At 39.9% G+C, this 13,169-nt stretch overlaps 1 protein-coding gene across 1 annotated transcript in view; it reads right to left on the bottom strand.

Moving 5' to 3' along the window:
• The window catches only part of DPP6 (dipeptidyl peptidase like 6), a 676,815-nt gene extending 664,843 nt beyond the window's left edge, over positions 1 to 11,972 (bottom strand). Inside the window, exon 1 of the mRNA XM_066584876.1 lies at positions 11,915 to 11,972. Coding sequence (XP_066440973.1) covers positions 11,915 to 11,971 — 57 coding nt within the window. The 5' untranslated portion in view covers position 11,972. The remainder of the gene's footprint in view (positions 1 to 11,914) is intronic.
• Between the last annotated feature and the right edge of the window lie 1,197 nt (positions 11,973 to 13,169).

Genomic DNA, 13,169 nt, shown 5'->3' with positions numbered 1-13,169 from the left:
CTAGACTGATTAACCCTTCCCATGCTCTATCTTTTATACCTCCACTGACTGCTAATCCTCAGCTAAAGGAAAACTAACCAGCCAATCCCAATACTAGGCATGGGTGACTGACCAGGATAAGAGCAGGTTAAGGTGTACTATGCACAGTCATGCAGTGGTAGGTGGTAGGAACACCAAACATTAACCCATTATTAACCATTTAAGCTCATAAAACACAATTACACACATTTCTACAAATATATCTGTACATTTACCTTACATTGTACTAGCAATGCTGTGGGACCCCCAACTCTGAGGTACTACCCTTGCATACACCTCCATGGGGCTCTTTGGGGCACAAATGCACACAACATAGAGCAGGGCCCATTTATTTGCACCCGTGAGAACTGCGCTACCAGAAAAGAGAAATGAGAACTAACATATTGAAATCAATGGGTTCTATTCTCTTTGTTCTACATGTAAGACTTCTCCATGTGCAAAAACGTGTTATAGAATACTCTTGTGTGAAGGAGCCCTAATATGGCCCAAAAATGTGACAGTGTGAATGAGCTTAGACAGATTATATTGAATCGTACTACATTTTTTAATGTTCCCCCACAACTACACAGAAGCGCATTTTGTATTATTGTATCTTGCCGCATGATGTCTCTGCTCAGCGCAGTCAATGATGAGCATCAATAGCTGTCAAATCATCACACATTGACAAGTCAAAAGGTAAAAACGGATGAAAAAGAAGCTTTTTTTTCCCCCTCCACAATGATTTTACTTAAGCTGCATTCATACATAAGAAATACATATAATTTTTCTCGCCTGGATTACTTCCAGATACTTTGTGGACTGAATAATGTACATCTGTACGAAAATAGATTTTGCTCTATTGAGGGAGCGCTGCGCTCAGGCAATGGCTATTAGGAGCGGTCAATAGTCTTCAGTTATCTTCCGCACGTAAAAGACTGTTGTCCAAGAAGACGATGATTTGAGGGATTGTACGAATCGCTCAGGAAGTTTATAATGGAAGGCGGCACTTTTGTGCGGCTCGTTTAAAGACGACCGCAGACAATTGTCAGATAAAGTTGAAGCCGCGTTTTCTACCTAATAGCGACTGCTCTAACCATCCATGTCCGGGATTGTAAAGAGACTCGACTAAGACCAGGAAATGCTATGGCATAAAAAAATAAACATTACTCATTGGTTAAATCCCCGATCGCTCCAGCGCCGCCGCTGCAACAATGATATCAGGTTTCACATGACCACTGAGGTGGCACTCGGATGTGTGGCATGTAACTACAGAGACCATTGGCTGACCGCACTGGTCACGTGATTGTATGTGATGTCACCACTGCCAACGCTGGAGTGATTGGGGATTTAATGCTTGAGTACTGTTTATTTTTTAGGTTATACCATTTTCTGTCCCTAGTCAAGTTTATTAAAAGGGGTTGTCCAACACTGAAAGACTGATGGCCTATCCTCAAGACAGGTGACCAATAGCTGAGGTCAGCTGCCAGCTGTCCTGGGAAAAGAGAGGTTGTGGGTATATTACATGTACTCTGTTCTCTCTGCCACTATACAATCCAGCAGTTCTAAACCTGATATCTATCTATCTATCTATCTCATATCTATCTATGTCATATCTATCTATCTATCTATCTATCTATCTATCTATCTATCTATCTATCTATCTCATATCTATCTATCTATCTCATCTCTTTCTATCTATCTATCATATATCTCATATCTATCTCATCTCTCTCTCTATCTATCTCATATCTATCTAATATCTATCTCATATCTATCTATCTAATATCTATCTATCTGATATCTATCTAATATCTATCTGATATCTTTCTATCTAATATCTATCTATTTATCTATCTCATCTCTATCTATCTATCTATCTATCATATATCTCATATCTATCTCATCTCTCTCTATCTATCTCATATCTGTCTATCTAATATCTATCTATCTATCTATCTATCTATCTATCTATCTATCTATCTATCTATCTATCTCATTATCTATCTCATATCTATCTATCTATCTCATATCTATCTATCAATCTATCTATCTCATATCTATCTATCTATCTATCTATCTATCTATCTATCTATCTATCTATCTATCTATCTCATTATCTATCTCATCTCTCTCTATCTATCTCATATCTGTCTGTCTAATATCTATCTATCTATCTATCTATCTATCTATCTATCTATCTATCTATCTATCTATCTATCTATCTCCTTATCTATCTCATATCTATCTATCTATCTATCTATCTCCTATCTATCTATCTAATATCTATCTATCTATATCCTTATCTATCTCATATCTATCTATCTATCTATCTATCTATCTATCTATCTCATATCTATCTATCTATCTATCAATCTATCGCATATCTATCTATCAATCTATCTCATATCTATCTATCTATCTATCTATCTATCTATCTATCTATCTATCTCATATCTATCTATCTATCTATTTCATATATATCTATCTATCCATCTCATATATATCTATCGATCTATCTCTCTCATATCTATCTATCCATCTATCTATCTATCTCATTATCTATCTCATATCTATCTATCTCATATCTATCTATCTATCTCCTATCTATCTATCTCATATCTATCCATCTCATATCTATCTATCTATCTCATATCTATCTATCTATCTATCTATCTATCTATTTAACTATCCAACTATCTCATATCTATCTATCTATCTCTCTCATATCTATCTATCTCATATCTATCTATCTATCTATCTCATATCTATCTATCGATCTATCTCTCTCATATCTATCTATCTATCTCATATCTATCTATCTCATATCTATCTATCTATCTATCTATCTATCTATCTATCTATCTATCTATCTATCTCATATCTAGCTATCTATCCATCTCATATATCGCTATCTATCTCTCTCATATCTATCTGTCTATCTATCTATCTCTCTCATATCTATCTATCTATCTATCTATCTATGTCATATCTATCTATCTATCTCATATCCATCTATCTATCTATCTATCTATCTATCTATCTATCTATCTATCTATCTATTTATCTATCTTCTATCGCCCGGCCCACAGTAAATTAGGGCCATGTGAGCCCGGCCTAATTGTGACAAACTCCATACAGTAATTTGCAGTGGCATACAGTATATTGATTCTTTTTCTAACCCACCGGATTTTTATACAATAAGATTAAACTATTACAATAAAATGAGAAGACAAAAGCAAAAATATTAGCAACACGAACAACACGGTATAAACTGTTAACGCGTCTATAAGTGGAGCAATATGGTTGTCTTTAAGGGAAGGGTCACCGGGTTGTTGCCGGTTCATTAATATCCTGCATACTAAGAGTTAACTAAAACAGCATTCCTCTCTTGTATACATTAAATCAGTGTAGTTTATAAAGTTACTTTATACATCGCAGGAAGTTATAGAAGCGTCATTAGACTCCTGAAGAAGAAGTGTCTGTTTGCTTCAACAGGAGGTCTGTGTGAGTTCTGCTGACATTTCCTATGGACTTTAGTATTAAGGAACATATCATTATATCACATCTAAAAAGGGTTCACTGCTACTTTGCCCTCAGATTTATAGAGAATTTACCTTGTTTTATTTAAAGAGAATTACATTTGTAATGCCAGATAGTAAAACATTTTTCTAATCCCCTGTATTTTCTGATTGTAGTTATATTCTGTTGTCTGTACATGACTATGGGGGCAGCCAACTTGCCTGAGCTAGAGATGTGCTTTACAGCAGCCTCATAGGCCATTCACACAATGGACAGGATTGAGCCCATTGATTTCTATGGGGGAGTGTTATTGGTATGCTTTGTGGCCTTTTCAAGGAAGGGGGGGGGGGGGCGGGGGTGAGTTGTGATCATTGCTCTTTGACTTATATGGAAGAGTATTGTGGCCATGCTTTGTGACCTATGCAGGGAGAGGAGAAGGTGACCTGTGATTAGCTCCTATTATGAATGTTGGATCCTATATGTATGGAAACATCATAGGAGCAGTCTACATCTACCAACTCAGGGATAAAGAACAGACCCTGTTCACATATGTGTGCAGTGTATGGGGACATCATAGCAGCAGTCTACACCCACCAGCTCAGAGATAGAGAAGATATCTTGCTCCCCTATGTGTGCAGTGTTTGGAGACATAATAGCAGCAGTCTACATCCACCAGCTCAGAGATAAAGAAGAGATCCTGGTCTCCTATGTACGCAGTGTATGGAGACATAATAGCAGCAGTCTACATCCACTAGCTCAGAGATAAAGAAGAGATCCTGGTCTCCTATGTACGCAGTGTATGGAGCCATCATAGCAGCGGTCTACACCCACCAGCTGAGAGATAGAAAGGACATCCTGCTCTCCTATGTGTGCAGTATATGGAGATATCATAGCAGCAGTCTACACCCACCAGCTCTGAGAGATAGTGAAGAGATCCTGCTCTCCTATGTGTGCAGTGTATGGAAACATCATAGCAGCAGTCAACACCCACCAGCTTAGAGATAGAAAGCAGATCCCACTCTCCTATGTGTGCAGTGTATGGAAACATCATAGCAGCTGTCTACACCCACCAGCTCAATGAAGACTGAAAATTAAAGATACAACATACAGAGGGGAAAACTGATGATAGATGCATGTTGCATATATCCGCCAGATGTTTATTCTGAAAAGTAATTTGAAATGATTGATGGGATTTAAAGTTTTAGTCCCATGCACATTGCCATACAATACATAGAAGAGAAGAATATCTATAAAAAACATCAAACTGGGCTCCTGATTATGCTGCCGGCGACTGCCCCCTCTATGCTCTTTCTAAGATGATCAGGGCAACTTGTCACCCCTTCTTTGATAGCATAAATATTTGTTTGCAGGCAGAAGTCCTAGACAGGTGTTCTCCACCCAATAGCAAAAGGGACTGGGCCAACCAGGACTAGACTTTTCCCTCTCGAAAGGCTCCATTGTACCCACATGGTATTGTACTGTATGTCCACAGCACCTCAGGGATTATGACTATTGGAAGCATAGGCAGAAGCATTATCAGTTTACATACATTTTGCCTATAACTCTTGCTTTCTGGTTGGTGTATACTGTATAAGCAAGCTGCCACCAAAGAGCCTTTAGTGTGCATGGGATTTAGTGTATACAGTAATAATCATTGTCCTCTTCCCCACTTCTTGCCATCTTAGCCCATTCAAGCATTGCTCAGCGATATAAACTAAAACTGTATAACAGTAAGTAGTATTAAATTAATTGTCTAACTGTAAACTGCTGATAGTCTTTCTTTAAAATTGGCCATCATTAATAGATTGGTTGGTGTCTGCCATTCAGGACCCATGTAGATCAACTTTCTGAAAGGTTGATGTACTCAGGCACTGAGCTGATATCTGATATCATTGTAGTGGCCAGGCATGGTATTGCAGACCAACTTCACATTGAAATGAATGGGAAATTTGCCTGTAGTACCAAGCCTGGACACTGCAGTGGGAATGGAGCTGTCTGCTTCCTGCAGAAATCAGTTTAATTCATAAGCACATTGATTCGATGAACAGCTGATCCCCGCCAATCTACTACTAATGGCCAATTTTAAGGATAGGCCATTAATTGTTTACAATGGAACAACTCCTATTAAGTCTGTTCTCACAAAAGTCCAGAGAACCATATATTGGATAGACTTATAATTTAGGTAAACCTAACCCACAGTACACACAAAGGTAGCAAAGATTAACTTGATATGTAACACATTGTGATAACTTAACTATAATTTAATACAATGCTGTAAATTGATGCACCGGTCATGTTAATGATTGCTACATCTGTATCAGCAATTCCCAGAAATACTATGACATTGTTAAATAGCCATATCTATATGACTCAGGATGAAAAGCGAGCAAAAAGCTTCATAATACAGCTGTCAATAAAAGTGACAAGTGGGGTAATCATTTCCCCAAGTACTCCGATCAATCACTGAACAAATATTAATCCCATCCAAGATTCAGCAAGAGGCTCTAAAGACTAGATCTAAGTGCGGGTGATGTCTAAAAACATCTACAGGCGAAAACACTAAACCCCATATAGCATGCAACTATTCCCCTAGCCTAATGATGATAATTAAACACCTCCTAATTGATGTCACAGTCACCACAACACTCTAGTATACCATAAACTGCTCAACCTTAGTTGAGGTCAAGAAATCTTAAACACAACAGATGAAGCAAATGTCAACTTGACAACTCGTTATGAGAACTTAACTACAATGTAGTAAACTTATTTATTACACTGCGTCACTCACGTTAATAGTGTTGAGTAAACAGAAACATTAGAACCCTGTTTCGAGTTGAACTTTGCTAAAGGTTTGGTTTAGCAGAACTCACAAAAAAAGAGGAACGAAAAAAGAGAAGAAGGACAAAAAGAAGGAAAACACAGAAGAAGGAAAAATGAGAAGGAAAAAGTGAAAGTAGACAAAGAAGAAGTAGAAGAAGGAAAAAGAAGAAAATGAAGGCAAAGGAAGAGAATGACAATGGAGGAGGAGAAGGAGAAGAAGACAACGAAGAAGAAGGGTAAGAAGAAGACAAGAGAGACGAAGGTGAAGAAGATGGCAAAGGAGAAGAAGAAAAGTGAATGAGAAAAATGAAAAAAAAATCTTTTCCTTCTTCATTTTCCTTCTTTCATTTTTCTTCTTCCTTTTTTCTTCTTCTTCATTAAGTACTTTAATCCACTCCTAGGTGACCCAAGAGTGTTCTACAGGGTTAGACAGGCTTATACACCAGTTTTAGGGGGATTGGTTATGTTTGAGTTCAGTTTGAACAAATTTGGGGCCAAACTTTTTGATGAAATTTGGAAGATCGATGGAACCTAACTTTTCAGACGTTCGCTCATAGTTACATGTTAACAATTGCTACATCTGTACAATAAAGTACTTGTAGTTGATACATAAAGTCTAATCTATATCCTAATATACAGAATATAAATCTATTTGACTGAAATCACCATTGGAGATTCCTATAGAAAAGTGTGAAAGCATCAGTACTACTATTGGAAAGCAAGTCTATTGGCTACTGCAGACCTGGACCAGAAGACTATGAATCATACAGCATCAGGTAGACAATACACTCATTTGTTTTTTGGTCAGTGACTACATGATAAAGCTGGGACAGTATAAGATGAGGCCTGCATTGGCTTCTCTAAGGGAAACTGTCATCTGAAAAATTCTTTTCAATCCACCGCCATAACCTGTCTGCTGGAACATGTTGTCCAAACTGCAGGCATAATGTTATAGAGCAGGAGGAGGCGAGCTGACTGATATATAGTTCTATGCAGAAAGACTCAGTATAACTTCTGTTATATTCATTTATATCTCTGCACATTCTGAGCTGAACAGTCCAATGGGCGGAGCTATCAGTGATTGACAGCTATATGTGAATGGCTGTACACACATTGGCAGCTGTTAATCACTATTAGCTCCGCCCATTGGACTGTTCAGCTCAGAATGTGCAGGGATATAAATGAATAAAATACAAGTTACTGACCCTTTCCCCGTAAAACTATATATCAGTCTGCTCGGCTCCTCCTGCTCTATAACATGCCGACCTGCAGATTGGATTGCATATTCAAGCTGACAGATTCCCTTTAAGCAGTATGACACAAGCTGAGCACACATTATTTCACCCCCCAAAAAGCCTTTTTGCATTTGCAGAAATTCTTAATTTGAATGTAGCATATCCAGTATGAAAGTTGTCTGCCTCAAGTCAAAGAGGTGGCACCATGAGCCCTTCGAGTCAAGATGCCATTGCCATTGCTCAGCTTCTCCTCCAATTCACCACCCTCCCCTATGTATGCACATCAGCATGTGACATTTGTCCCCCCAGCCACATCTTATGGCATATGCACAGAGCTCCAGTGAAGTCAAGGCTTATATACTTTGCTTCACTGTGTATGTGCCAGGAGGATGTAGCCCGAAGGGAGCACAGCACCTCCATGAGATATCAGCTATGAATGGGGACCATATGCATACATGTATATTTACAGGTGCTAGGTGAAGGTCTGTGGAACCCTTCTGAGGCGGTACGCCAGCTGACGTTGTTGAGAAGGTTGCAGTCAACCCCAGTGATTTTTTTTCCCTACAAGTTGTTTAGTTTTTCACCTATTTTTAACCTTTAGTGCTTTGTGGGCAAACAGGCGATGGGTTCTTCCATCACCCGCCTCACTGTGCCGAGAGTTAGGCAATTTTTGATGAAAAATGGCATGATACCCTTGCATCACCCCCCGTATTCACCTGATCTCACTTGTGTGACTTTTTTAAAGAGTGCTTTGAGCAGTTGAAAAGGAAAACAAATTTCCCAGCTTCACATTGCTCGTATGAATCGCAAAATAGGTGAAAAACTGAACAACTTGTTGAAAACAAAGATCGCTGGACCTAAACACAACCTTCCCCAGCAATGTTGGCTGGCATACCGCCCCAGAAGGGTTCCGCAGACCTTCATCCAGCAACAGAAGCCCCTACTAGTAACACCCTACCCACCAGAAGATGATTTCTGCCTCAACCCCCTTCAATCTTCAACGGTGGTCCCTGAGATGGCACAATTTAAAGGGGTAGTGCGGTCAGCAAAACTGCTGGGGCAATGCTTTTCTAGCATTATACAACTTAGCAATGACACTTTATTTACACCCGTGCTTCTAACTCTGTTGCTCCTCATGGTCACATGACCCAAGAATGTGGTGCTTATTACTACGGCCCATCTTTTAAGCATGCCATATCGCCTCCAGCTCGCCTGCACCTGAGATGGAAAGTGAGCGCATCAGTCATGTACACATACCAACTGCTCCTTTCTACTTTCTACATGGTGGGCGCCGTCACCTTCTATCTACGGGATGGTGCGAATTAGATGGGAAGTCACATGATTGACAGATGGGATGTCTTGTGCAATGATAGAAAGCAGTTCTCTTGGGTCATATGACCTTGATGAACAATGGGGGGTTTAAGAGGTACAGGTGGAAATAAAGTGTCATTGCTACATTAATTGCATACTGCCAGAAAAAAAAAACATTGCCCCATTTTTTTATTACCTGGACGACCCTTTTAACAACCCTAACACTACTTACCAACACCCCCAAGAAGAAGAAGCTCTAAAGTGTTTCCTTCACAGTGTAAAACTAGAACACAAAGTGCTTACCATACCATAAAAGCAGCACAAAGCAAGGTTACTGTCCCTTTAAAAACCTGCCATGTTGTATCTATTACCTCAAATGGCCAGAAGATAGAGTCGTCAGGCGTGTAAAAGCGGCTAAACATATAAGATGTAGAATTAAACTTTAGAACCGGACAGTCACAAGAAGTGACACCAGCAGCTGCCTCCACACTCGGATTCCCCGTACCGCAGCTTTCACCAAGCAAAACTTATTTCCATCCCGATTTTACCTTTAAGAGGAACAATTCCACATGACAAGTTAATGTTCTCAGGTAGTTGAGTGAATGCATTTCTCTGGCATAACCCCTGGATTACCGTATGCACAATGAATGCCATCCTAAAATAGATTTAATAGGTATGTCTACATTGTGTTTAACAGAAGGAACACAGAGGAATACTGTAACATTCACTTAAGTCGGGCTCCCAAGTGCTGCAAGAGAAAAGCTTTTTGATGTAGCTCTTTTTTCTTTTTTTTTCATAGGCGCACATACAATTTACTAATTCATATTGTAATGCAAATTTCATATACCCACACGTCGTGGTACAAGTGCCGCTTGGCATTCCTAAAAAGTGCCAAACAAGTCCATTATCACAGGATTGATCTCAGTTCTGCTTCTTAAGAGGTACAGAAACTACAAATCTTACAGCATTTTGATGAAAAAGATACCCGATATCTAATATAAACCAGCGTAGTATGTTATTTCTTTGCTACTGTAACTCTCACAGTGACAACCTTTTTACCTGCGGTCCTATGCAAGAACCTAGACACTGTAGCATACCCTGATGTGATAAACTCTGCTCTGCTACAATGTGCAGTACTGTGCAAAGCTTTTAGGCAGGTGTGGAAAAAAGTGCTGCAAAGTAATTGTTTTTCAAAAATAGAAGTCGTCTGATTGGCTCCAAATTTATTCTGAGGTGGAACAGCGAATGCAAAATCCAGCCAATGGCATTAAGAACTTTCTAGCTGTAAGGAAGAACAGGGAGTCGTGGAAGTGATGATATGCCCCCCACCCCCATCTCAACAGGAAGAGAAGGATTTGAGTGAGCCGACATCCACAGAGGATCTGTTTTCCAACATGTTTGGAACAACCTCCTTGTGGAGTCCCTTCAAAAACTGTGTGCAAGTGTATTTAGAAGAACTGATGCTGTTGTGAAGGTAAAGGGCGGTCACACAAAATATTGATGTGATACAATGCATGATATAATCTCCCTCTTTGTAAATGATGCCATCAATGAAAACATAATTTTACCTACACTTTATCAATACATTGTCTTAAAGGGGTTGTACCAAAATTACAAGTTACACCTTATAACTTGCTGATCAGTGGGGGTCTGACTGCTAAGACCCTTGCTGATCTCCAGAACGGGACTCCCATGTTTCATCCTACTTGTCACTGTTGGGGTTGCTTCTCCCCCCCACAGTAATGTTAGAATGAATGGAGTGCTAGCTGATCATGTGCAATCAGCACTCCATTCACTTCAATGGGGTCAACAGGAATACCCAAGCGAGTGCCTCTCAGGTATCTCCACAGCCCCATTGAAAGTCAATGGAGCGCCGGTGCGCGATTCAGTTTCCTCCTCACTGTGGGAGGGTGCATTAACCCCACAGTGAAGAGGACTCAGAACACAGGACCCCAGATCTTGAGATCAGCAAGAGTTTCACCAGTGAGATCGAAACCGATCAGCAAGTTATCCCCCATCCAATGGAAAGGGCATAACTTGAAATCTTCTTAAAACTCCTTGAGCACTTCTATTTTTTTTAAAGCATTATAACTTTGCAGTGCTTTTTTCACACCTGCCTAAAACTTTTGCACCATACTGTATACTTTTAGAAAAGCACAGCATACACAATGCATAATCCTCTTTCCATTTCCATCTTTGCAAATGATCAATGCAAACATCATTACACAGAGGCTACTTTTGATCGATGTATCGTATCAAGAAACTGGACAGAGAATAAATCCCTGGCCAGAGTAAGGAATATTCCCCGACTCCCGTCTAAGATTCCTTCCACTATTTACCATAATGAAATAAGAGAATCTTTGTCCTTTAGGGAAATGTTTATGTCCCTCTGGAGAAATAAAAAAGCAGCAAAGGAAATTGCTGATTCCCTGAACTGTTGGCTCTGCCTTAAATCTTTGCAGCTTGGTTGCATCTCATGTGTGTGTGTGCAGAAGAGATGGGAATATCTATAGTACAGTATGTGCATCTCCAATCACGTTCGTAGCTGCAAAAGTTTACAGAGCAGTAAATGAAGAGCACCAGGTGCTAATGAGGAACATGGCAAGACCCCAGCCATCGCATCCCCCTATGGGCATATGTTTTTTTTGCATTGCATTGGACCAGTTGATGTTGCAGCTTCATGTTCTTCCCAGTGCACTAGTTACGAAAGCCATTCAGCAACTTCCTAAAGCCCATCTGTGACTCCCAGCCCCTAGAAGAACGTATATAAGGAAACCCAAGACAGTTTAATTATCCTGCCTGCTATTCTGTAGCTATACATAATTGATGAATTAAAAAAAGAGATGCAATCTGTTAAAAATAGCAAACTCTAAACTGCAGGCTCTGGAAGCAGAGCAGTCCTAATGGTACATAGTGCACATAGTGACTCAGGTGGTACGCCAGCATTATCCAGTGCATGCCATTCTCCAAACAATCGCCACGTAATAAAAGAAAGATCACAATGGTATTACCTGCTCTTGCTGCTGCTGCGATTTCCCTGAAGCATTCTGTTCCTTAGCTGTGGTCATGATCAACCCCACTTATACCCACCGCAGTAGTCTGTGTGATGTGACCGTCTGGTTAAATGCCCCAAAGCCAACGAGTGCGAGTTACTATTCCATCACAACAATCAGCAGTCGATTTCAATGCATATTAAAAAAAAAAAAAAAAAAAAAGGACCCATGCAAGGAAACCGAAACACCAAATAATACAAGTCAAGGGAGCTTAAAAGATGCAAGGCTCTTTACAATTAGCAACAGCCTCTGCATCACAGAAGCAATGATAACTGCTTGGCAACCTGCTACTGGCAGCAGCATAGCTTGGAGACAACCTAGCGATGTAGCCCCCCTCCTGCTTCCCTTTCTCTACTCCACCCCCTCCTCTTTTTCTCTAGTCAGGCTCACAGAGCATGCACCAGCCCGCAGCCCTGCCAGCAGAAAGGTAGCAGCACAGCCTTCCCCTTGTAGGACTGGGAGATCCAGATGTAAGACAGGGCCTCATTGGTTGCTCTAGAATAGGGACACAGAACAGAGTTTAAGGCTACAATGTGAGGATTTCTGTGCCATCACCGAAAGCCCAAAAACGTCAAGTCGCAAATCTGAGCTGCGGGTGAAATGCTCAATGAAATCATGTTCACAGTGCAAGAGCAGCAATGGGATTCATAGTTTGTTTGCTCCTCGGAGAATAAGTCTGTAACAGCGGTTCCTGCATTTCTTCATGTCAGAGTTTCGATTTTATTATGTCTGTTGTATAATTGTGTCACATTTTGCCTCTGCAGCTCTTATTATGGTTAAGTATCATAAGATGTGATGTATCCCTGGAAGCAAAGCCCAACAAGATACATTGTTTATAAATAGACATTGCAACATGTTATTTATTATCTTTTTTTAGATACTTTGTATCTGATTTATTGATGCATTGCAAGTCATTTTAAGGGAGTTCTGCACTTTCAGAATTTATAGGTCATTGTCATAATGTAGAGCTGAGAGATGTGACAGCTGTGAGTGACCGGCTCTAGTCATCAATTATGTAGAAAGTTTGATCTAAGCATAAATAAATGGAACTCAAGATGTAAGATGGGAATGTGGAAAACCATTCCGAAACCAGAGACCGTAGAAAGCAATTTAAAAAGGTTTTCCAAGGACATTTTAAAAAATCATAAAGGGTTAAAGTGGCGAGAAATTGAGTACTCACCTAAACCGGTAGCTCCCTGTCCAGCGCTGGAGT

The sequence above is a fragment of the Eleutherodactylus coqui genome, chromosome 12 (assembly GCF_035609145.1).
Source record: "Eleutherodactylus coqui strain aEleCoq1 chromosome 12, aEleCoq1.hap1, whole genome shotgun sequence".
NCBI lineage: Eukaryota > Metazoa > Chordata > Amphibia > Anura > Eleutherodactylidae > Eleutherodactylus > Eleutherodactylus coqui.
Note: the sequence above shows the minus strand (reverse complement) of the source record. Positions and strands in the feature narration are given on the sequence as shown.